General features: G+C 38.5%; 1 protein-coding gene across 14 annotated transcripts in view; it reads right to left on the minus strand.

Annotated features, from left to right (window-relative positions):
* The window catches only part of MCTP1 (multiple C2 and transmembrane domain containing 1), a 572,148-nt gene that overhangs the window by 72,353 nt on the left and 473,255 nt on the right, over nucleotides 1-26,540 (minus strand). For all 14 annotated transcript variants that reach the window (XM_070373140.1, XM_070373142.1, XM_070373137.1 and 11 more), the window contains one exon: nucleotides 8,009-8,062. In XM_070373140.1, the coding sequence (XP_070229241.1) occupies nucleotides 8,009-8,062 (54 nt within the window). The remainder of the gene's footprint in view (nucleotides 1-8,008; nucleotides 8,063-26,540) is intronic.

The following is a 26,540-nucleotide window of genomic DNA, read 5'->3' on the forward strand; positions in this document are numbered from 1 at the left end:
CAGAAACTGCTCAATTTTTGTTCTGGGGCATGGGTGGGACTCGATGGTTGTATTAGGCAGAATTCTAAGATGGCTGTCAAGATTCCTACCTCCTGATGTATATGTCCTACATAATCCCCTGCCTTTGTTTGTGAGGGGGATTTGGGAATATGATGGGATAGGCATTGTCATGATTAGGTTATGTTACAGTTGATGTTTAAAAGGGAGAGTATCTTTGGTGGGCCTGGCCTTATCAGGTGACCCCTTAAAGCAACGGGGCTCTTGAAGAAACATACTTGAAGTATGAAAGAGACTCGACACAGGGAGACTCTCCACTGACGGATATCAGGATGGGTGGGGCCATGGCAAGTAGACACTAGCAGCAGAGAGCCAGCAAGAAAACAAGGCTTCAGTCCCCTCACTACAAAGAACTGAATTCTACTAGCAAATTAAATGAGCTTGGAAGTGGATTTTTCTGCAGAGCCTCTAAACAAGAATTCAGCTTGACTGAAACTTTGACTGTGAGACTGGGCAGAGAACCCAGTTGAGCCACACCTGGACTTCTGATCTACTGAACTGAGAGCTAATAAATGTTTACGGTTGTAGCCAGAAATAAACTCACACACCTATGGTCAATTAACCTACAGGCAAGAACATATAATAGAGAAAAGATAATCTCTTCAATAAGTGCTGGGAAAACTGGACAGCTACTGCAAAAGAATGAAACGAGAACACCATGCTGCTACTGCTGCTAAGTCGCTTCAGTCATGTCTGACTCTGTTCCACCCCATAGATGGCAGCCCACCAGGCTTCCCCATCCCTGGGATTCTCCAGGCAAGAATACTGGAGTGGGTTGCCATTTCTTCTCTAACACCATATACAAAACTGAACTCGAAATAGATCAAAGACCTAAATGTAAGACACTATAAAACTATTAGAAGAAAACACAGGCAGAAAGCTCTTTGACATAAATTGCAACAATATCATTTTTGAGCCACCTCTTAGAATAATGAAAATAAAAACAAAATAAACAAGTAAGACCTAATTAAACCTAAAAGCTTCTGCACAGCAAAGGAAACCATTAGCAAAATGAAAAGACAACACAAAATGGGAGAAAGTATTTGCAAATGAAGCAACTGACAACGGATTAATCTCCAGAATATAGAAACAGCTCATGTAGCTCTATGTCAAAAAACCAAACAGTTCAATAAGACAAATAGGCAGAAGATCTAAATAGACATTCCTCCAAAGAAGACATACAGATGGCCAAAAAGCACATGAAAAGATACTCAGCATCACTAAGTAGCAGAGAAATGCAAATCAAAACTACAGTGAAGTATTACCTCACCCTGGTTAGAATGGTCATCATCAAAAAGTCTAAAAACAGTAAACGCTGGAGAGCGTGTGGAGCAAATGGAACCCTCCTACACTGTTGGTGGGAATGTAAATTGGCACAACCGCTATGGACAACAGTATGGACGTGTCTTAAAAAACTTAGAATAGAACCATTATATGATCCAGCAGTCTTACTCCTGGGCATACATCCAGAGAAAACCATAATCTGAAAGGATGTTCATTGCAGTACTATTTACAACAGCCAAGACATGGAAGCAACCTAAACATCCATTGACAAAGGAGTGGATAAGGGAGATGTGTACACGTATATAATATAATATTACTCATCCATTAAAAAAAATGAAAGAATGCCATTTGCAGCAACATTCATGGACCTAGAGATTATCATACAAAGTGAAGTAAATCAAAGACAAGTATCATATGAAAGCACTCATATGTGGAATCTAATTTAAAAAGATACAAATGAACATATTTATAAAACAGAAACAGACTTATAGATACCAAAAACAAACTTGCCAAAGGGGAAACAAGGAGGACAGGGGTAAATCAGGAGCTTGGGATGAACACACACACACACACACACACACACACAATCTATACATTAAGTAGATAACTCACACGTTATCTACCTCATACATATGTAATGTGATGAGCTGGACCATAAAGAAAGCTGAGCACTGAATAACTGACGCTTTTGAACTGTGGTGTTGGAGAAGACTCTTGAGTCCCTTGGACTGCAAGGAGATCCAACCAGTCCATCCTAAAGGAAATCAGTCCTGAATATTCATTGGAAGGACTGATGCTGAAGCTGAAGCTCCAATACTTTGGCCACCTGATGCAAACTGACTCATTGGAAAAGACTCTGATGCTGGGAGGGATTGGGGGCAGGAGGAGAAGGGGACGACAGAGGATGAGATGGCTGGATGGCATCACCGACTCGATGGACATGGGTTTGAACAAGTTCTGAGAGTTGGTGATGGACAGGGAGGCTTGGTGTGTTGCAGTCCGTGGGGAGCAAGAATTGGACACAACTGAGCAACTGAACTGAACTAATTCACAAGGACCTACTTATAGCACAGGGAACTCTACTCAATATTCTCTGATAACCTACATGAGAAAAGAATCTCAAAAGGAATGAATATATGTTTATGTATAACTGAACCATTCTGCTCTACACCTGAAACTAACACATTATAAATTAACTATACTCCAATACAAGGCTGTATATTGTCACCCTGCTTATTTAACTTATATGTAGAGTACGTCATGAGAAATGCTGGGCTGGAAGAAGCACTGGCTGGAATTAGGATTGCCAGGTGAAATATCAGTAACCTCAGATATGCAGATGACACCACCCTTATGGCAGAAAGTGAAGAAGAACTAAAGAGCCTTTTGATGAAAGTGAAAGAGGAGAGTGAAAAAGTTGGCTTAAAGCTCAACATTCAGAAAGCTAAGATCATGGCATCTGGTCCCATCACTTCATGGCAGATAGATGGGGAAACAGTGGCTGACTTTAATATTCTGGGCTCCAAAATCACTGCAGATGGTGACTGCAGCCATGAAATTAAAAGACACTTACTCCTTGGAAGGAAAGTTATGACCAACATAGATAGCGTATTAAAAAGCAGAGACATTACTTTGCCAACAAAGGTCCGTCTAGTCAAGGCTATGGTTTTTCCAGTGGTCATGTATGGATGTCAGAGTTGGTCTATAAAGAAAGCTGAGTGCCAAAGAATTGATGCTTTTGAACTGTGGTGTTGGAGAAGACTCTTGAGAGTCCCTTGGACTGCAAGGAGATCCAACCAGTTCATCCTAAAGGAGATCAGTCCTGGGTATTCATTGGAAGGACTGATGTTGAGGCTGAAGCTCCAATACTTTGGCCCCCTGATGCGAAGAGCTGACTTATTTGAAAAGACCCTGATGCTGGGAAAGATTGAGGGCAGGAGGAGAAGGGGACGACAGAGGATGAGATAGTTGGATGGCATCATTGACTCAATGGACATGGGTTTGGGTGGACTCCAGGAGTTGGTGATGGACAGGGAGGCTTGGCATGCTGTGGTTCATGGGGTCTCAAAGACATGACTGAGCAACTGAACTGATACTCCAATAAAATTAAAATATTAAAAAACCCAGAAATCTTATTTTAATATTTTACAATGGACTATTGCTAGCCTTAGTAAATAAATATTTTAAAATGTTTAAAAAGCCTCTAAGTTTGTGATAATTTGTTATGAAGCAATAATACTAACAATACTAATAATACCACTAATAAATTTTAAAAATAATAAAATTAATAATACATACACATAAAATGCTAATAATACCAATAAGCTACTACAATGGTATTTCAGTTAAATATAAGATAGGATTTTTTTTTTGTCTCCTGTTTTCCTGCCTTTCTCCAAAGCTTTGATCTGTTTTCCCACCATGAAGTTATTTCACTGACTATAACTAGAAAACGCCGTCTTGCCCGATTACAATCTTGTCTCATACCACTTATCAGAGTTATCTCTTCCCTTCCCCCTCACGGTTGATTTGAGATGCAGGGATGTACTCATCTTGGGTATGTTATATACATGTAGGGCTGGAGAATCAAGCCAGAAAATACAGATTTTGACAATTAAAGCAAACAATCTGTGTTTTGAAGTAACTCGGATATGTTTCCTTCATACATCTAGTTATCTTGAAACACAGTAACCTTGACATCATGGCTGAAGAAAAAAAGAGAAGCAATGTAAGCACACACGTCTGAACATTTAAATATCTTTTATCGATAAACATTACTAGAATGCCATGCATTTGGATCTGTGCTTTTCCTGAGGAAAACCTGCAGTCTATCTTCTGCTTCCTGATACTGCAGGTGGATCCCATTACAAGGGTAGGAGACACCATGGAAAGCATGCCTAAACTTTTAAAGCTACAAAACAGAAAGCTGGTCTTCATTAATTAGATGTCAGGATTATGCAAACTGACCACTGTATTATTACGCATAATATGGCGAAAAGCCTGATTATATAGTTTGTTGATAGTTCCATGTGGGTAATTTATCTAAGCCTTATGTGCTAAGATATTCTATTAACCACAAAGGCAGGATTTGGTATCAGGTAAGAAAATCACACTGTGACTTTGTGGTTGATGGCTGAAAGAACGCCTTACCACAAAGGGAACTGAGAATGCAATATGGTGTCTTTCTAACTTTTAATTTAGGAAAAATTCCACCCCCCAGTACCACTTAACCTGGTGCTACCACACAAGGCAGATATAAGTGGAAATATTAACAAGTCAGTGATTCATAAGTGAGACTCACCATTGCAAACCCATATTCTCTGCCTTTGTGAAAACCATGGAATTGGATTAAGAGAAAGGCCATGTACTTTTAGATTTAAGCAAATGTGGACAATGGATTCTAGAATGAAGGATAAATCTGAGCATCACAAACCCTCATCTGAATAATGATTAGCTGCTTTAATAAAAAGGAAGAGCTCACACACAAAAAACCTCAAAGTGCATAATGTGGAAAAATCTCAAGATCTGGGAATCTAGGTAAATCACGACTTTTTGCCTTTACCAATTTTACCCAGTCTTCCCAGGTGCTAAAGGCAGCACTAAAGAAAAGCTATCACGAAACTATTATGTTAGGCCATTATCATCTTTGCCTCAATCTCTTATACCTGTGTCTATGCCAGCTATCTAATTATGATGAGGGAAAACACTCCAAGCTCAAAAGAAGTGAACAACTTCGGTTTCTGCTCACACGGACCTTGTCAAGTAGCCAGCGACTTGTCCTTTCATTGTGAGTGACTAATATCAATGCTGGCTCTAAAGAAAGACACTTTTCATAATCGTCCAACAATCTGCTAAGTGAAAACATATGGATGGGCTTAGGCGAAGCCTGCCAGGGGTCTTTGTTCAATGGAAAACAGGTGCTTTCATTCTGTGGCACGTAATACCCCATTTACCCCCAAGTCCAAAGGTTACAGGACTAATAGCTGCCTTGTGGTAATCAACGAAAGCCAAGACACTAGCCCTGGTGAAACATCTGGGACATATTTTACATACTTGCAACATATGCTTCAGGTTCAATTAAAGTGAGGCTTTGGCACATTTATTAATCTTTTTTACTTTTATCCTATAAGAGGACCCACTGACCTGACCCTACTATTATACCATATGAAAAAACAGAGAAATAATGAGAGTTAGAGGTCAGTACCTGCTCGTATGGCAAAAAAACACATTTGTTTTCTCATGAAACTCCATTACGCATGACTCTATACACAAACTTTAAATAGAGGAACCAATGAATTTTTCAAAGTAGGAAATTACCCTTCTCCCGCTCAGACACTCTGATAGCCAAGACTTACAACATTTACCACTGCGAGAGTCAGCTGAGATACAGAAGCTGGTAAATAGAAACTTGAAGTAGCCTTTCATATTTTCATAGTAAAAACTTTATATTTCCAGAATATAAGATTTCCACTCTAAGATTCTTCCCTCTATTATTCAAGTCCCTAAAAGTCTATTGTAAATTATTACATTTGAGATTTTCTTTTTGTTCAGATATGTTTTTATATTATCAATTGTGTTATGAGTAAATAAAAGCAAAACCCTCTAATATATCACTCAAATAAAGGGGTGGATTTATGAAAATCAGCTCACAATCCTTTCATATGGAAAACACCACTGTTTTTTGGCATCCTATGCAGAATAGAGGTGAATTCATAGAGTTATTTAAGCACTCACTTTAGTAAACTTTAGTAAACTTCAGTCAACTTTAGTAAACCAGATCTGAAAATGTGTTAGAACCAAGGTGTCAATTCCAGACAATCAAACACCACATAACAACAGATGCCACCCCTGAGTTTGGAATTGTCTTCCACATGGCACCTTCTACTTGATATCTATGTTTTGGTAATCTGGTTAACCAGGTATGCTACTGGTTTTCCACAAACATCTTCTCTATTAAAAAAATGACCCCAAAGGGAGATTAGTGTGTAGGATATCAAACAAAGTGACTAAAAAAATATAGGTTGACTTCAAGCAGGGGTGTTGAAGCATCAGACTTCACTAAGGGTTTCCATTTATGAACATTTCTTGGGAGACACTTGCTGCTAGAATGGATCTTTATGGTGGCTTTAATAATAAAGCAGCAACAAGCAAGGGAAAAATGGCCATAAATGGATGGCAGCTCAGTGTTTATCAGCAGAGGAATGATGATTCAGAGCTGGCGTGCTGAGTTAAAATACAAGCTCTCTACAGCTCCACAACTGACCTTAACAATAAATCATATCATTTATTGCCGGGAGTGTATGCTCATGTTATTCAACATTAGAAACAAGCACATATGTGTTTTTGCAGAAAGGAGATTTTTGTTAATGCTTGAGGATGTTGCTAATGACTAAATGATATCCAGAAGAAACATTTTACATAAAAGCGCTATCGATTTTAAAATGTTTGAAATAGCAGTAGAAGGGAGAAAGAATGTACTTGGAGAAAGAAGGTACATGTGTGTGCTTGTGTATGTGTATCTTTCTATTTTCCTTCTAGCATTGACTATTGGGAAAAAAATCATTCAGGAAGTTAACAAATCACTGTGAATTTTTTTTTTTTTTTTGACATTTCCAATGCTTGCTTCTAGCACACAAATTCTTACACTGGGATATAAGTGTACATCTCTACTGGAATCAAAGGTCAAGGGCATAAATTAAGATACACTGTTTTTCTCCTTCCTTCAAAAAATTTCAGTGCTTTACTAGAAAAGAAGTCAGACAGATTCAGTGTAGGTCAAAACTCAGGCTTTATATGCGGAACGATGTGGTCAAAATGAATGCTCATTCTCACCCCTGCTCCCAATCTCACCCTAAGACTTTTTAGGTTTTAGATGCAGAAATGCCCAAAGATGATGCCATAAACCATCATCAGTAGTCTCCGTGACATAGAAAGCTGTCCTCCTGACTCCAGGTACTGCTGCAGCGGAGCAAGGTCATTCTGGTTTCTCTCTCTACTTGTCCCCTCTCTCTAGGGGACAACCAATTCAAGCTGTCCCAGAAACCAGCTGTTATTTACTGTGGTCACCATCCACAAGCCAACCAGCAACTGACACACGAGCCTCTCTGCACAGACTTTCCAGACCAAGGAATCATAGGGCTGTTTCCAAGTCTAGACCAGGGGCAGTGAGCATTGGGATTATTTAAAGGCCCTCCAGAGCCCTCTGTACACATGTGTTCATTTGCTGAGCAATTCTTGGAAAATTACAGATGACGATATCCATGTTTAACGCACACAGGCTGCTATTTTTTCACTTCTCTCTTCCCCCAAAGTGTAGCCTGATTTGTAATACTCGAGATAGGACAAATTTTTGCCCTTCAAAAACAGTTGTCACTGCAGTTATCTTCGTGAGAGCTATCAAGTTCCAGACAAGCTGAATTATTATTATTATTATTTTTTTTTGTTCCTGGCAGAAAAATATTTGACCCAGCTCTGGACAAAAGCGAAGACGATTTATAGCCCTCTCTGCCTCTTTGCAACATGCAGTGGCATTGTTAGGATGATAAACAGCACTGTCCAATTTTCTGGACTCAAAACACTTCAACTCCTTTTTTAACTGTCTGTGAAAACAGCGTCATGTCTACATTTCCCCGTCCCCAGGTACCCGAGTGCCGGGAAAGATAATTACCTTGTCATCTTTGTCATCTTCTTCTTCCTCGTCCTCCAACATGTCCTCCACTACCTGCAGACAAGAAACAGAAGTCGTTTTCCTGCTTTTTAAGAGAGACAATTTTGTTCTGTCATTTTGAGCCTTTTGGAAATGAAAACTTTATTAACATTTGAAACAGAGGCACTGAGAAGGAATATTTGATCTAGAGGCAGGGATTAGGAAAATGCTATGCATTTAATTGATGAACGCCAGGGACCTGAGTCCCCAGTCAGGGGAACCCTATTTGTGTGAAATGTTCTGTGACGACTTAAAGAATCGGAACTACGCTTAAGGTAAACCAACGTTAATTTGAAGGATGCTTTAAATCAGGAGATTTCTTTTTTTTTTTTTTTTCACCTACTCCACTGTCTATATGAATTAGGCACTTTAAATTTGGAGCTAGATAACTAAGCAGAATACAGCTCTGCTATTTTCTAATTTACTTGTCACCAAACCCTAAGATAAAAAATTGTCAGCTCATTGATTCATGCTAGTGATCTATGGCATAAAGCTAACAATATCTTTCATGGCTCCAATTTGAATTCTGATGTAAAAATGTCAACTTTTGACTATCTCTGAATTACCTCTTCCTTTTCTGGATTACTTGAAACTCTAATGTTTATTCTCTGCGATTTTACACATGGATTATGTTATGAGAATGGACATTACTATTGAAAGAAAATGAGAAATTCATTCAATAATCAAGTGTGTATAACACGTGTATATAGCCCATGAGGACAGATATGCATACATATATTTTTTAATAGCTCCTGGTTTATCTACTTCAGCAGAATGAAATAGTCATTTTGGATTTGCTAAATAATTTCCCCTTTCCTGGATCAATATATAACTGCAGGCATTACAAACGAGACTTCACCCCATTTCAGGTGTTTTATTATGTTTTTATACACACACACTTCACGGAAACCAAAAATTTTACAACTTTGAAGGGAGTTATTGTTCAGCTATGTGCCAACTTATGATTGCATTTATGTCATTTAACATAACTTTTAATTCTTGTGGTGCTTTTATATTTTTATCCAGTATCTTTATCTCTGAATAAATTCAATAAAATCATGGTCATCAAATATTTTTAAACCTTTTTCCAAAGCTCATAACTTTAGAAGACAGAGGTAGCTAACTCTTCTTCCATGCAGCTCTTTGATAGACACAGGAATGTGCTATGAATGAAAATTTCAATAATGAAGACTTACTAAACAGAGAGTTACATAGACTGAAGTAACACATCAGGACCCTTAGTTATTCTAATAATTTTTCTCAAATATTTTAAAAGCATGCACTGATTTAAAAGAAGAGCCCAAACACAAACTTCTAGTTGTCATGAAGTAAAATATAACGAAAAGCACTTGGCAAACTGGGAAATTGTTCCTAATTTACTACCATACTTTAAATTTTCTATTAAATGGCCTTTCATTTGGACATTCAGCATTTCAAAAGAACCAGAGTGACACAGTGTGCTGTTTCCAGTATCGGGGGAGAGTTTACACTTATTTTGGGAACATCTAAAGCAATTCAACCTCAGCAAGAATGAAGGACTCTTGACATTCTAACTACACTCAGTCATTCCATAAGCATTTGTTACAAATGCCCTTGTCCAAGGCATATGGTACTAGTGATTGTGGAAATACTAAGATGGATAACACAGATACTTCATTTCAGCCCTCAAGAGGCTTATAATCCAATAGAATTCAAATGGGGGATATGAGATAGCCTTTCCTGTTTCCTTTTAATTTCCTGAAAATTTGAAGCATGAATCGTACACACATAGGCAACAACAGTGGCAATGTGTAACTGAGGTGCTATGCACCAGGTTATTCCAACCTGGGCCCTTTGTGAGGGAAGCTGATACAGGAAAAGCAGTCACGGATTTTCAGTACATTACATTGCATCAGAAGAACCCACCAAACACCAAGTAGCTAAACTAGAATTCAAACTCAGGTTGTGGGATAGCAGAGCCAGCTCTTAAACTCTGCCCAGTTCAAACACCAAAAAAATTAAAAAAAAAAGTGTGGGGAGGAAAAGGAAAACAAGAGAAGGACTGATCTAACCCTTACATGATCTTTTTAATGATTATAATTTTGTAACTCTAATAAAATGATGTTTCAAATGTTAGGTTTATATTAAATAATTTTTAAAGGTTGGTCACTACCTATTTTTAAAAAAAACTATATATATTGAGGTATACAATATGATCATTTGATATATATCAGATTAAGTAATTTTCCCCTAAAATTACCCATATAGTCATATATGAAATATGAAATTAATATACTTTTATTCTTGTACATAAAAAAAATCAAACAATATTTTAGATAGTTATTGTTAAGTCTGTATTATATGTCTCTCCTCTTCAGTAATTATCATATCACACTACAGATGCAAGGAAGGGAAAATGGTGTCAGATTGGGCCTGCTGCTGCTGCTGCTAAGTTGCTTCAGTCGTGTCCGACTCTGTGAGACCCCATAGACGGAAGCCCACCAGGCTCCCCCGTCCCTGGGATTCTCCAGGCAAGAATACTGGAGTGGGTTGCCATTTCCTTCTTCAATGCGTGAAAGTGAAAAGTGAAAGTGAAGTCGCTCAGTCGTGTCCGACTCTTAGCGACCCCATGGACTGCAGCCCACCAGGCTCCTCCATCCATAAGATTTTCCAGGCAAGAGTGCTGGAGTGGGGTGCCATTGCCTTCTCCGCAGATTGGGGCTAGCAGTTCATAATAAGTGTTCAAGAAATATTTGTTGATAGACTGAACAGAGAAATACATAATCTATGCTTCATATCTTTGTACAACTGGTAGAAGGCCTGTCATTAATTTGACAGAACTCAACTAGCTCACCTGCAAAGACATTGAATCAATGATGCAGATTAATAAAAGCAAATATTCAAAGTGTTTTCAAAGATTTGCCAGGCAAGAGAAAACATGGATATCTAACTATCATTTCAAGATTTGGAGTTCTCCAATATCTTCAAGTTAATTTTCCAAAATTAAAAATATTATTAAACCAGGAAACAAACCAAGAACTTAATTTACACATTTCACAAGTCAGCTGCAGACCTTATGTTCAAGAACACCTCAAAAGAGGTCTACAGAATCAGACCCTTCATTCGCAAAACCCAAACAGTTCCCACCCTGCACAAGTCGGTAATTGGCTACGCACAATTGCTCCACAAATGTGCGGCCAGAACCACCCAACACAACCATTTGCTTTACATTTGGCAGCAAAGTGCTGTGTTCAAGAGAGGCTGTTGTGTTGTATTGCAGCCCTCGAGTGACGGCTTTTCCCCTCCTCCAGTGATATTTTAATGTTACTACATAAACATCTACAAGTGAGGATGTATAATACAGATGGTTCCTAGGGATGCCTTTAAGCAGCTTCAGAATGTATACCACGGTTACATTTTGCTCAGATGATGCTTACTTAAGGTGCCTTGGAAAATGGAGACGATCATAGCACCTACCCCACAGCGTTGATTAGGTATCCAATGAGATAATGTATTAATATTTAAAGTGCTCAGCACAATACCTGTACCAAAGTACTTAAAAAATGTGTATGACTAATAAAATTAGAAAAGACATCCAGTTAATAATATTTAAACATTAATTTTTGGAACTTAAATGATGCATTTATTTTCCTGGACAAAAATATTCAGGGTTCTGAATGACACATACAATTCTGATTCATATTTCACTGAAACTAAGAATTACATAAAGGGGCACAGGTAGAGCTGCGGATAAAGATTCCCAATTAAAATGATAATGGTTTCACAACTCACTTTCAGGCTTTAACAGTCCAACGAAACGGATGACTTTGACAGCAAGTACCTCAGAAGCTAGAATGTGCTCTAAGACAAGAGCCTTGACCAAATGCAATGAATACAGAAACTGCAAACTGAGCTTTTAAAAACAAACCGTATATATCACTGAAGTGCATGTAATAATTGCACAAAATTGCAAACTTTCCCAGAGAACTCAAGTAACACCTACTATTTAGAAAGAGAGGGCTGGAGTTTAACACTTAACTAAGGAAAACAAATAAAATGAAAGTTCCAGTCTCAAATTCCAGTTCTTTCCTCTGCAAATAAAACCAAGTAAGGACTACATAGTTTTGTTTTCATGTATACAAAGTCCAGTTGCCCAAAGAGTTGTCAGCAATAATTTAATAGCAACACATCTGTAGGATTTCCTTGAGAAAAAAATGAAAAGTACCAAAAAATGCCTGTGTTAGAAAGGATACATTTTTGCAAAGTTGGGGTTTTTTCCTCTTTTCTTGAGGGAGGCTATCTGAGATTGGCTCTAGAATTCTTTTTTCCAAATTATACTTTCTGATACCTTGCTTGAAAGCAAGTAGTATTAATCAAACAAAGGAAGGGCACTAGGGAAATCAGAAAGATGTAATGCAAGCAGTTAAAAGTGACATGACCTTCTGTAATGTCGCTCGTCACAGACTTATATGCCACACAGTGGAGGAAGGTCTTGAAAGAAACTGATTCTTGGTACTATTCCTTGAACGTAATACTAATAAAGATGACATTTTAAAAAACACATGTAGACAGGCCCAAATGCAGCATTCTAGCTACCTGACAGCCAAAGGATAAGCAGATCACACTATTTTTAAAAGCATAATATTTCTTCTTTCATAGTCCATATTTGCTGAACATTTGTCATTAACATATAACACATAATATGTGGCTGTTTATTGTAAAAAAGCCATTTTCAAAATGGAGCAACATTGTATCTGTGGAACCTATATATTTTATACAGTTGTATAGATGCTCTATTAATATTATGACTTTTAATGATAATTTGACACAACTAAATGCTTTATGATTTGCAAGGAAATAAAATTTTATTTGGCTGAAGATGTTAAAAATGATGCTGGTAATCTGAATAAAGGTATGATAACTATGTTTAGAATTATTCCACTAGACAAAGATATATAAGGGGGGGACCAGCAAGAAAAAAAAAAGATAACAAAACAGTGGAAGGATGAGGGAAAGTAGATTCAGGTAAATTTCATTATTAAAATCATCATAAGACAGTGGACCCTAAGTACTGCTTTTTAATATTAATTAAGGGTGCATGGTATAAAGCTAAAATGATTTTAAAAAGAAGGGAATAAAATTTCCACCAATAATTCTTAAAACACGTTGTACTATAATTTTGTCTAGGCTAAAGTCTGCCACTGATTTATATCTCTTTAAACAACAACAACAAATCTTGGTTATATTACCTTCGTAAGAAAGTATTGAGTACCACAGAGCCAAAAACCCTGGAAAGCCAAAGCTGACACAAACCAGTTTCTTTTGTGTGTTTACTTTTTCCCTCAGAAATAATCCTTGAATTAAATGGATGTTTTGCTATGTTCAGAATGAAGAGTTGCACAATTCAAATTGCCTTACTCTAAATGGTCTATAAAAAAGCAACACATTTAAATTAAAGAAGAAATCACTGCTGTCCAGATGTGCAACTGCGATGTTAAAAAATTAAAGAAATTGTCACAAAAGAAAGACATTTCCTATTTGATTTCATAGTCATAGAACATTCAAATGTGTACAGATGCTTATATTTGGGTACATTACAAACTGAATGCTTATTTCCACCCTAGAGATACGGAGGAATTTGGGTAGAGCAGTTTGCTTCAACATGGTCTAGAGTTCATTTACATCATTTCACGGGTACATAAACCAAGCAGAACATGCATTTGTGTGCCAATGGATGTATTACATGTGCAAATATCACATGAATTTATTGAAAGTCTATGAATTGAGAAGATGCATATAACCGCTCAGATTATGTCAGATCACTTAAAAGCACCGGAGGTTGGGCTGAAGACGTTCTTGGTCAATACGATCATTACAGGTGGGCTTGCACTCCCATTTTTACCACAAGACACCTGTACCTCTCAAGATTTCTGAGAAGGAACTTTTGCAAAATGAATGGCACAATTAAACTGTACGTATAATTTACTCCACATCTGAAGGAATAATACAACCCATAAACAGGTCTGGAATATACTGTTTCATCCAGCCTATCTCAAAAGCAACTGCAAGTGTGATGGCTGCTTAGTTTGATTCACGCTATTAAGGATTTGACCTTGGAGTATTTCAGCTACAGTAGTCATCAAGATAACTGAACCACTAGATGTAATAATAATTAGTGTGATAGGCTTGCCAGTGAAGCTGAATATATTGCAATACAAAAGAAGGCAGACTAAAAAGAAAAGCATTATTACTTACTGCTAAAAGACTTCCTGATTTTTACAGAGACACTCAAATACAATTATTTCTTCTTGCAGAATGCATTTCCTTGGCTCATTCTGGGAAGTGCCATGCTGTAATTTAGTCTGATTCTTAATAGGAAATGTGGCTTTAATGTGACTATCAGATGACTTTTGATGCATGCCACTGATTACATACAGCCTGTATTCTGCATCATCAACAACAGCATTCTTATTTGCAGTATAATATGCTTTGCTGCAGGGTGCAAGGACAGTAAATTTACTTTACTGGCCAAGAGTATGTAACCTTTTAGTTTTTAAGTGTCAGCTTAATATGCAGAAAAACCCTTCCATTCAGAAATGCTAAATACAGTATAAATTCTATAATCAGTATAAGCATCTTAAATGAATTTCTTTTCATATTTCCTTCTTGGTATTCTTAAATGTTCATTCTTATGCTTACACAAAGCACTGTGAACAGATTTCTAGTGTTTATTTGAACTATGTCTCCATCTAAAGGCTTCACAATGTAATGTATTTTTGCTTGCAGGGAAAATTCTAATCTTAGCATCTTTAGGATATTGCATATTAATTTGACTGAGTAGGGAAAAATAGGTCAACTATTAACCTGCAATGTGCTTTTTAAAAACTAATGCTTTCCTGAAGCAAAATTTTTCAGGTTAAAAATTATACAAAAAAACCCCACAAAATTGAATTGTTTAACCTGTTTTTTCCAAAAGAAATGAAAAGCTAGCTAGTCTTATTACTAATCTATTTTATGAAAATTTAATATTTTCAAAGCTAAACATTTTTGTTTATTAATAATAGATGGATTGCAAATCAAAAAGAAAATTATGTGCTTTAGCCTCTCTCTATAAAACCAAATTTCCATTCCAGAAACACAGATTTATAACCAAAAAAGGCACAATTGTACATTTTTCAGATTTTAGAAACAACCTTAAGAATTTTTAAATATGCCTAATAAAGAGACCACATAATCTATTTAAAACATTTTCTGCAAAGCAGAAAGATGGAGCTGCTATGACGTCCAATCTTTTCAGGTATGTGCGGGAGCATTAGAGGTACAATAGGCAAGAAGTTCTTTACAGGTAAGTGTATAGTTTAGCAGATATAAGGGGAATGCTACACTTTGGGAAGATTAGGTTCCTTTAAAGAATAGAATTTGAAAACAAAACAAAAAATTTATCTTGGAGATTAATACAAGCAAACTTTTGAACCATACTGCTCTGTTAGGTTTGATTATCTTAAAAAAATTCACTGCTACTGCCTATTTTAAGCACTATAATTGGGAGTAGTAGAGGAGTGAGAATAGGTGGACATTTGAAGAGAAAAATATTCTGATGCTAATTTGATTTTTCTTTTTCTGTTTTTTTTTTTTTTTCCCCCTTTGTGCCTAGAATATTTTGAGGCCTGAGGACATTATATCAGAAAGTCTAACTTTAAAAATGGAGCATATTTTGAATGTCAAAAAAATCAGTCAGAAAACTTCAGTGTTTTCCTTGTATCTCTTTTCTATAAATAATAATGATAAAATATTTTTTATCTTTTTGTAAAGAATAATCACTTCACAAAAGACAGCCCATGTGGGTTTAGACCTGCATTGGGACTGGAAAGAATGTCTGTGGTGAATGGTGAATTGTAGCACAAAAGCCTGAATGAAAAGAATGTTCGTGAAACCTCACACAAAACCTCCGTAACCGTTTTATCATGAGCTTCCCACAATATAACACAAGAGCTCTATGTTCTAGGAAAACCTTGCCTGGTCCACTTATCATTTCGGCTTTATGTAGTGTACTGCGTGATTGCTAAATTAGTGCATAATGTATTTATAATATTTATAGTACCAACATTTAGTTAAATAACCTTTATGTAAGATTTATGTTGATTTTTTTTATTTCTCATTTAATGGCAAATTATGAAGAGCATGTTTCATAAAGATAATTCTCCATTTAAATTCATCAGTCCATTAAATATTAAAATTATGTTTCTGATGCAATCGAGAACAAATTTGTCCAGCTTCAGTGATTATTTGCACTCATAAAAATTAGGCTTGATTAATAAAATTTAAATGCTTGATTAAGTTGACATTTTCATGTTCTGTCCTGATTTATTAAAATTAGTCCCTGTGCCCAGGCCTGGTTTGCTAGTAGGTTTACCTTTCTCCTTCTCTTAGTCGACATCCAGAGCGAGGCTGTTAGGAAAGAATATTTTGCTTTTGCACCTAATGATGGTTTCAGGGACATGCCCTGTTCTTTGCTCACAGCGCAGCTGGCCTTTGTCTTTATGCACTGTGTGTGGTGGAGATTTGGATTACAATAATCAAGGAAAGTGTTCCTTTCAAAAATCTTTGGAATTGATCTATAAAATGGCATGCATTTTTGGTATTTTTCTAAAATGGTTTTTAAGAAATTTTTGTCTATAGAAGATCATTTCTTGTCCCTCATTAGCTTTTTTGGTTGATAAAAATATAGTTTTTATTTTTGTGGGACTTGCATATACATAGCAGGGGGATTACAAACAAATCTTCCTGCGGCAATGTCACTGTCTTTGTCCACAAGTTCAGAATCAGGAAGTACTAGTGGCCATGGAAAACCGTTCTCTTCAACAGGTCTCACTAGAGAACTCTTCAAGAAATGTGTTACCTCGACCATGTGTGTGTTCAGTCACTCAGTCGTGTCCAACTCTCTGCGACCCCATGGACTGCAGCCCGCCAGGCTCCTCTGTCCATGCGATTGTCCAGGCAAGAATACTGGAGTGGGGTGCCATTGCCTTCTCCAGGGGATCTTCCCGATGTAGAGACTGAATCTGCATCTCCTACATTGGCGAGTGGGTTCTTTAACATCGAGCCACCCAGGAAGCCCTCCTTTAGGTTACTCGCTTCTATACCCGCACCAGCTTGTGCTATTTTAAATATAGTCAGGTGTCTAATTCTCATTTATTGAGCACTCACTATATACTTAACACAGTGGACTGTCTCTTTAATCCTCACAAGATCTCAACAAAGGTAAGTATTAGTCCCATTTCACTGGTGAGGAAACTGAGGTATAGGGAAATGAAAAAATTCATACAGCTAACAGATGGAAGGTCTGAAATGTAATACCCTGTCTTCATAATTTCAAAGTTTGGACCCTTAACCTCTACCAGCTATAAAGGGGCAACATTCTGTTTTAAGATGTTTCTGCTGTTGCCCATGGAGTGTAACCTATCTGGAAACTATGTTTCGGTGAACTGTCTTTCATTTCAGCAGGCTGCCAGAATATCATTATTTTTAAAAAATAAGTGATACAGTATCATGGCTATTTTCTTTTTCTTGTATGATGAAATAAATTCAATAACAAAATGACAGAAAATGCCCTTGAAGGCATATTTTAGTTTGGTTACCTACAGGTGTTATTCCAGTTCTATGAACATAAAGGTTTTAAAATTGCATGCTCTTAATAAGCTTATCTCATGCAATACTAAAAAATAATGAAGACAAAACTCTCAGGGTTATTGGGCTCCTAATAATAGTTCTGACTTATAAACATTTTCCACAAGCAGATAAAAAGACATGTCATTGGTTTCTACTTTTAGTTTGATAATTTGACAAACTTCTTGTCACCTTTCTGAACTAGGGACAATTATTCTCTGCAAATATCACATGAAACCTTCTGCCAACACCACCCCACCCCACAGGGCATGATACAAACAGTCATGGGGTTATGAGTCAGCCAGAAGGTGCTTCTGTGAATCCTATATCCTATCTCCCTCACCGTACTGTGTCAAGGAGTTTTGGCTACTTACGAAGACGAGTGTATAGAATCATTTAGAAAGAACCCACAGGATATCACTAGAAGTAGGTGGGAAAAACACATCCATCCTGAGACGTGACACCCAAACTGTGGATATTCTTTCTTGTCCTCTCCTAAGTCCCATTCTTCAATTACAGAAATGACAAAATTGCAGGGGCAAACCTTTTGGAAAGGGAACAGAAATAATAAAACCATTTGGTTGACAAAGGGGTAGATGTTGGGCTGGACACTTTGGAAAACCATTTAGATGGTAATTCTTTGGATCCATAGGAGACTTTGGGGAGACTTTAGGAAGTTGATTTTCTCATGAGTTCCTGGGAATCCAGGAGTCAATTTAGCTTCAAATAACAGAAATCCAGCCATGTATAAGGGCGAGATCTTCAGGTTTTCTTTGGGGTCATTGAGACAATTCATTTGGTGGAAAAAGAGCTGGGTTTCAGGGCAGAAATCCTCGATAGGAATGAAGAGTAGTAAATCCTCTATAGGAATGAAGAGTAGTATCTTTTTATCTTGTTACATTCTTATATGCATCTTTGGGGAGTCCGAGCAAGGTGGGAGCGATTCAGGAAATGAGGGGGGCTACAGTATGAGAGTTGACTGCAAGCGCCCTCCAAGGCAGCTACCACTAACTGTAAATTCTAAGCATCTCTCTTGAGTCCTAACAGAACTAAAACAAAAGAAGTCTGCCTTCTAGAGAGGAGACTCTGTAGTAAATTGATTTTTAAGAATAGAACCGTTTTCCTTTACATCTCTCGCTGTGTGAACTGACACGTCATGGACAGGTAGCCCTCACCTTCTACCATTCTAGAGTTTTACCTTTCCAATTTGAAGGTGAGCTGCAGTTTGAGAATAGAGTAAAAAAGACCGATGACACACTGAAGAATTAAAAGCAAACCTGGAGCTACTGAGTAAAAGGGACAGACTAAAGGTAGAATAAGAGCTGTGGCCACAGATGGGTAGACCTTTTCTTTATCTACGCAGGACATACACACAGACCTGGGATAATGTAAATGTCTCTTGGCTGCTCGCGTCTGCATGTCACACACAGACCTCCATTACTGCACCTATCATAGCCACGTATTCCATTTAGTTGTTTCCCTCACTAGACCACAAACTGGGTAAGGACCAGGTCTTTTTTTTTCTTCTCTCTGTCTCCCTTCTTTTTATTTTTATTGAAGTATAATTGATTTACTGGAACTAGGTCTTAATCACCTTTGAGCAACCTGCTAGCACAGTGTCTGCAAAAGTTCAGTGCATTTTTGTTGAATGAAAACTAGACAATTTTTGATGTGGAAAAAAGACTGGACTAAAATACATAGTATCCATTCACTAAATCTTTTTCGAGCCACTATTGTGCTACTGTGACTTGCTCTGTGCTGGGATTAGATGCACAAATGGAGGATACTGTTAGAACAATCTGGAGCAGGTGAAGAAGACCCCCAGTGAGGTTTGTTTTTTATAATAGAGTGAGGGGAAAATAGGAAATCAGAGTGTTTGGTGGTAGGGATGGGTTGATGGGGGCCAGGGGTGGGCAAGAATGGGTGGGAAGGCAGAGATGGCTATCAGGGGGAAATGATGAAGATAATTGATGGTTATCTAGGCACATACAAATAAAAATATTAAAACCTTAGTGAGTGGCAAGTTAGTATTAACTCCCCAAATATTCAAAATACGTATACCCTGACCCAGAAATTCTCCTTCGAGGACTTTTCCAAAGGACATTACCAAGGACCTGCTCAGAGATCTGTTTAGGATTTTTGTTTACAGCATTCTTTGAGATGGTAGAAGCACTGGAAATGAACATTTCTAAAATGAGTGCTTAATTGAGAAAAAAATAAAGTATTCATATGGCAAAAACTATTTAGTTATTAAAAATCCTGTTATTTTCCAGCAATTTGAGGGAATCTCAAAGTAGGTGTGCTAACAGCGTCTTTAATGTGATCCAATTTTTTGTAAAAAACAAAATATATATGACAAGCAAGAAATACATCCTATATTCATAAACCTATTTTTTAAAGAAAAGAGTAGAAGCTATCAGATCAGATCAGATCAGTCGCACTATAGAGAGAGTATATCAACTATTTGGGAAACTATTGATACAAATATACTTGGTTCCGGATACTGCTGTTGTGGGCCATGGCCACCCCAGCCACACTGGGTCGTTCTCTCTCAAGACCATGGACCCCACTTCCATCCTTCAGTGCTGCCCTCCCCGCATGACCAAAGAGCCCTCTTTGAACCTGCTCCTCCGCTGTGCTCTGGGGCCTTGACTCGAACACACTTAGGCTGCCATCCGCTCATCAGCACCAACAGGATCCCCTCCAAGCTCATGGAGGAGCTGCAGGAGCAGCCCTGGAGTGAGTCGATCCCCAGAGATCCAGGCCTTTGTGAGGGAGTGCTCCCACCTCTCTGCAGGCCTTCTGAGCTCAACTTCTTCAATGTCTGGCTCCCGAAGCAAGGACTTCAAAGGTCCCAGCCACCTGTTCTGGCACGGTGCCCCAGGTCACACCAGGCTGGCCCACTGAACATCTGCTCTGGTGCCCGTGGGGCTCCTGGGCACAGCAGGAGCACCTCCACTAAGTCTGAGCGCACACGCCTCCCTGGGCCACGACGTCTGTCCCATCCACACACACTCACTGCCTGGGCAGGAGCCAGTGCCTTATCTTAGGCCCCAGGATCCCCATCTATACAAAGAGAGACTTCCTTTCTTCTTCAACTTCTTTTGTGTTGTCTGGACCAAGCCCTTGCCCTCCCCAGGCCTGAGGAAAGGGTGTGTTGCAGGAGAGACTGAGAACACAGGTCTGGGAGCCAGTTGGAATTGGGTTCCCCCCCTGCTGTGCTGTGTGAGCGTTTGCCCATGGCAGAAATTCTCTAAGCCTCGTTCTCCTGCTCTCCCAAGTGGTGAATGGTTCCTTTTTATTTATTTATTTATTTATTTATTTATTTATTTATTTTTTTTATTTTATTTTATTTTTAAACTTTACATAATTGTATTAGTTTTGCCAAATATCAAAATGAATCCGCCACAGGCATACATGTGTTCCCCATCCTGAACCCTCCTCCCTCCTCCCTCCCCACACCATCCCTCTGGGTCGTCCCAGTGCACCAGCCCCAAGCATCCAGTATCGCGCAGATCGAACCTGGACTGGCAACTCGTTTCTTACATGATATTCTACATGTTTCAATGTCACTCTCCCAAATCTTCCCACCCTCTCCCTCTCCCACAGAGTCCATAAGACTGTTCTATACATCAGTGTCTCTTTTGCTGTCTCGTACACCAGGTTATTGTTACCATCTTTCTAAATTCCATATATATGCGTTAGTATACTGTATTTCTGTTTTTCCTTCTGGCTTACTTCACTCTGTATAATAGGCTCCAGTTTCATCCACCTCATTAGAACTGATTCAAATGTATTCTTTTTAATGGCTGAGTAATACTCCATTGTGTATATGTACCACAGCTTTCAAATTCTTAGAAAAGTACAACTTTCCAAAACTAGACCAGGAAGAAATAGAAAAGCTTAACAGACCCATCACAAGCATGGAAATTGAAACTGTAATCAAAAATCTTCCAGCAAACAAAAGCACCGGTCCAGACGGCTTCACAGCTGAATTCTACCAAAAATTTAGAGAAGAGCTAACACCTATCCTGCTCAAACTCTTCCAGAAAATTGCAGAGGAAGGTAAACTTCCAAACTCATTCTATGAGGCCACCATCACCCTAATACCAAAACCTGACAAAGATGCCACAAAAAAAAGAAAACTACAGGCCAATATCACTGATGAACATAGATGCAAAAATCCTTAACAAAATTCTAGCAATCAGAATCCAACAACACATTAAAAAGATCATACACCATGATCAAGTGGGCTTTATCCCAGGGATGCAAGGATTCTTCAATATCCGCAAATCAATCAATGTAATACACCACATTAACAAATTGAAAAATAAAAACCATATGATTATCTCAATAGATGCAGAGAAAGCCTTTGACAAAATTCAACATCCATTTATGGTTCCTTTTTAGATGAAAGAGATGAGAAAAGAGCATTCCCCATTTGTGCTTGCTACCTCTGCCTTTTTGCTCATGAAGCACTCCATTCTCAAAAACAAACAAACAAACACAAGCACATACACACAAATGATCCTGATGGAATATAGGGGAGATAAAACTGAAGCTATGGTTTGGGTGCTACTCTGGTGTTGCCAGGGGACGACAGAAGATGAGATGGTTGGATGGCATCAACGACATAATGGACATGAGTTTGAGTAAACTCCGGGAGTTGGTGATGGACAGGGAGGCCTGGCGTGCTGCAGTCCATGGGGTCACAAAGAGTCGGACACAACTGAGCGACTGAACTGGTGGCTCAGCAGTAAAGAATCCGCCTGCAATGCAGGAGACACAGGTTTGATCGCTGGGTCAGGAAGATCCCCCTGCAGGAGGAAATGGCAATTCACTCCAGTATTCTTGCCTGAAAAATTTCACAGACAGAAGAGACTGGCAGACTATAGTCCACGGTGTTTCGAAAGAGTCGGACACAACTTAGCAACTAAATCGCCACAACAAATGGTTTGGGTGGGGTGTACACGTGAGGAATCTTTCTTTGACAGCCTTGAAGATATTATGGAAAGATAAAAGTAGCAGAAGGAGAAAAATCAGCATTTTGTTTTAGAATTATCACCTTCCTACAAGTCTTGAGGTAAGAAAACAAGCTGTGATTTTGGGGAAAGTTGCCAGAAAAATACAAGTCATCCAGTGAAATTGGAATTTCAGATAAATAATGAATATTATTTTTGTATAAATATCTCCTGTTGTTTATCTGCAATCCCGATTTAACTGGGCATCTGTATTTTTATTGGCTCAATCTGGCAACCCTAAATTGGGAACAATTTCAGAGGCCTTCAGAGGTTGGAGTTTTGAGGAAACTTTGCAAAGTAGAAGGGTGTGGTCATCTACTGAGAGGGAGGAGATCTAGAGTGGGGGTAGCGTTTGATAAGAGCGGAAAAAATGTGCAGATCCTGCTGGGGGTGTGTCCAGAGCCTCTGAGGTGATGGTCATCAGGGTACAGGGCACCAGCCCAGACAGTGAGTGATCATCTGGCACATCTACGTGGTTGAACAGCTTAAGAGAGGTCATAAGCGATGACATGTTTCACTGACATGCGATCGGTGGTTGGTTTCTTTCTGCTCGTGGTTGCGCTGGAAAACTAGAGGTCTGGTACTTTGCACAATCCTCCTCACGTTTTTTCAAGCTGGTGACCTTCTTCAAAATTTGAGAAAATTGTTGAAATAAGTAGGAAAAAGAAAAGAGTGATCATCTATTTTTAGATGTGTTTACAGGCTGTATGACTCAGTGCTGCTTCTGTTGAGAGCAAGTACATGGTCTTTTTGGTACTGAAATGCAAACTCAGGAGGCTCTGATCCACGCTACTTTCTGTAAATGATAAAGTCCTCATTTAAGTACCAAGGGTCTGACCACACACCCCAGTGCTTTTTCTATGGAGTGCTCAGCTCAGCTCTGGCCAGTCTGTTTAGATCCTGTTTGGAATAGTTCACATATTCAATGGTCTGCTTCTTCAAATATTCCACCCTGGACTTCTTTGGAGCTGAGAGTACTGGCTGAGAAAATAATAAACAAGTTTCACTTATAGGAAGTCAAGTCAAACAGTCAGACGTCGCTTTGGTAGTTTGTATCTGGTGGATGATTCCCAGTTGTCCAATCAACAGCATTTATGGTAGCAAAGAAACTGCTCTCCTTACAAGCTTTATTTCTAGACATCAATGTTCTGAGCCTAATTGGAATAGACCCAACAACAACAAATATATTCAGTGTTCTTCTAAAGGGGAGAAGACGCGTGGAGGGCTTTGCCATGTGGTGGAACTAACAAAACATTTCAGTATTTACTGAAGTATTTCAGTAGACAGGCTAGGGCTCAACTTGTATCACGCTGAGATCATCAGTTAGAGAATGATTTCATTGATCTAGCCTCCTCTTCAGTCTTTTAAAGTCTCCATTGATTAGGCAACTGAGGTTGTTCTGTGGGAGGCATATCTTGACAGTGAAAGTGAGTGCTCTCTTAAAATGCAATTAAAACATACTGCTTGAAGAATGTTTGAATGTCACAGATATTCAGAGACTTTCTTCACGAATGTGAAGGATTATTATCACTGATTTACTCTCCCCATACTCATCTGGGTGGAGGAAAGTACTCCTCCAGGTCATGAAGTTTTTTTTTTTTTTAAATGAGTGGGGTCACCTGGAGTCAAATGTGACCAGTACCCATTGTTGAGAGATCACCAGGTACCTCACAGGAAGGAATTTGGGGATGCCTAGGAGTCTCTGTAAGGCTCCAGACACTTGGAAAGTGATGGCTTGGTTAAAGGCACGCCCGAACGTGCACCACAGAGATAACCTGAGTTTTCAGGACAGGGCAGAGCTAGGCTTGAGTCCCACTTACTCTACGGAGATCCTCTTTGAGTTTGAATTTCCCCGTTCATAAAATGAGGATACAATCATTTAGAATCATCTACTTGACATTGTTATTATAAAGAATTCAAAGAGACCAGGCTTCTAAAAGGTTTAACAGGATATTTGATAAATCCAAGAGGCTGAATAGGTACCTGCTCCTCTCCTGAATGAGAGGTGAGGAGAAGACGGGGGGTAGAGTGGGGAAAATGAGGGTTTTCAAACAATCTGTCTGCTCAAAGGTAGAGTTCCTCCTACTGACTATTCTGAAGTGTAATGGAGAAATGTGCTTAAAAGGTACCCAGGAAGACCTGGAATAGACCAAACGATAGCTCTAAGAGGAAATTTAATGGACTGGAGGTAAGGAGTGCAAACTTCAGAAAGACTGGCAGATCCTAATTCCCTCTCAGCCACTTTTGGACTGACCGTGTGCCTTTGGAGCTTTTAGTCTCTCTACCCTGTTTCCCTGTATGTAAGGTAGTATAATGATATTTGTCTCTGAGCGAGTGTAACAGAGCTCTGGTTTGCTTGGCCAACCCATTTCTTATATCTTGAGACTTGATTTGCTCTCTCTCAAGGAAGCATTCTTGTAGCCATGCTTGAAGGACTGCCTAACACAGTGCCCAGGGCGTGATGAAGACTTGGTAATTTTTAACTCCAAAGTAAAGACCACTTCTTGGCATGTACTTCTACGAAATCTCAGTTTATAGTAACTGTATTGTGGACAGTTGGTACCAGCCTAATGGGCACTACAGGGGCGATTTCCCCCTGGTTCTGCAGTGATGGCTCAAACCAAGAGAAGTATGATAGTCCTATCTTTATATCCTGTTCATGCCAGAGACATCTCTGAATGAAGTTTATATTAAACAGTTTCCTCTGGAAAAGTCTAACAATTCTTATGCTAGAAAGTTTAATGTCATGGTCTGAGTATAGATAGATTTAGATCAAGAATTGCTTATTTTCAACAAGTCTGACTGAGAGATAATGGAGGCAAAATACCATTGCTAACCATACCTCTTTCTCGAGTGCAACTCTAAGTCTATATCATTGGAATGGCTGTTTCTTTATCCTTTCCTCAACGAGTTCTGCTCATTAAGTGCCACAAAACGTACTTGGCAAGGATTAGATCTCATTTTTTTCATCAAAGTAAAACAGACACCACGGTGAGGAAAAAGTAGGGGATTTAAGTTCCTGTGATCCTAAGTCTCCAAAATGGAAGTGGTCTCCCTAATAAACAATATACAAAGAAATCCTTTCCTATTTTAGTATTAATCTCAACTACCCATTAATATTTTGAAGACAGAATTTTTACCCATCTATATACTTTTTAATCTTTTACAGTATTCATTTCCTTTTCTCTCTTTTATGTCATGGAAATACTATCTCATTTTTGCTCTTTGCCACACAAACTTGAGGTTCATTTTGATTTGTTTTTCTTCTATGATTTTCATCCTAGTTGGATTTTCTCAGCTGAATAATGTACAGATGATTTTTTTTGTGCCTGACAGAATATTCCCCTCCACCCCTAAATCCCCTTCTCCTAAAACAGAAAGTTTCCTGGTTTAGAATCAGCCAACAGTATGATTTATGCACTTTAGAGATTCCCTCAAGTTTTCACACATGCTGAAAAATTCTGCATTGTTTTGGGGAAAGCAATAGGGATTTAGGACAAAGTACCATTCTTTCAGTGCTTTCCACTACGCAGTAGATAAGTAGTTTTTAGGCACAGCATGGCCACCCCTACGAACACTTTCCCTTAATTTACATACATATGAATGTGAATATAGACATATGTGTACATATATGTATATGAATATATATGTATATACACGTGTGTATGTAATCTATAACCAGCAAAGTATAATTCAGGTTTCTTTTCAAAAGGAGCAACCAGTTCAAATGCACAGCTGGGTATGGAAGAAAACACATAATTAGACAAATTGGATTGAAGAGTTACGTAAGGTCTCAACTGAGCCAGTGAATGAGAAGCTGAATGAAA

Source organism: Bos mutus, chromosome 7 (assembly GCF_027580195.1).
Source record: "Bos mutus isolate GX-2022 chromosome 7, NWIPB_WYAK_1.1, whole genome shotgun sequence".
Lineage (NCBI taxonomy): Eukaryota > Metazoa > Chordata > Mammalia > Artiodactyla > Bovidae > Bos > Bos mutus.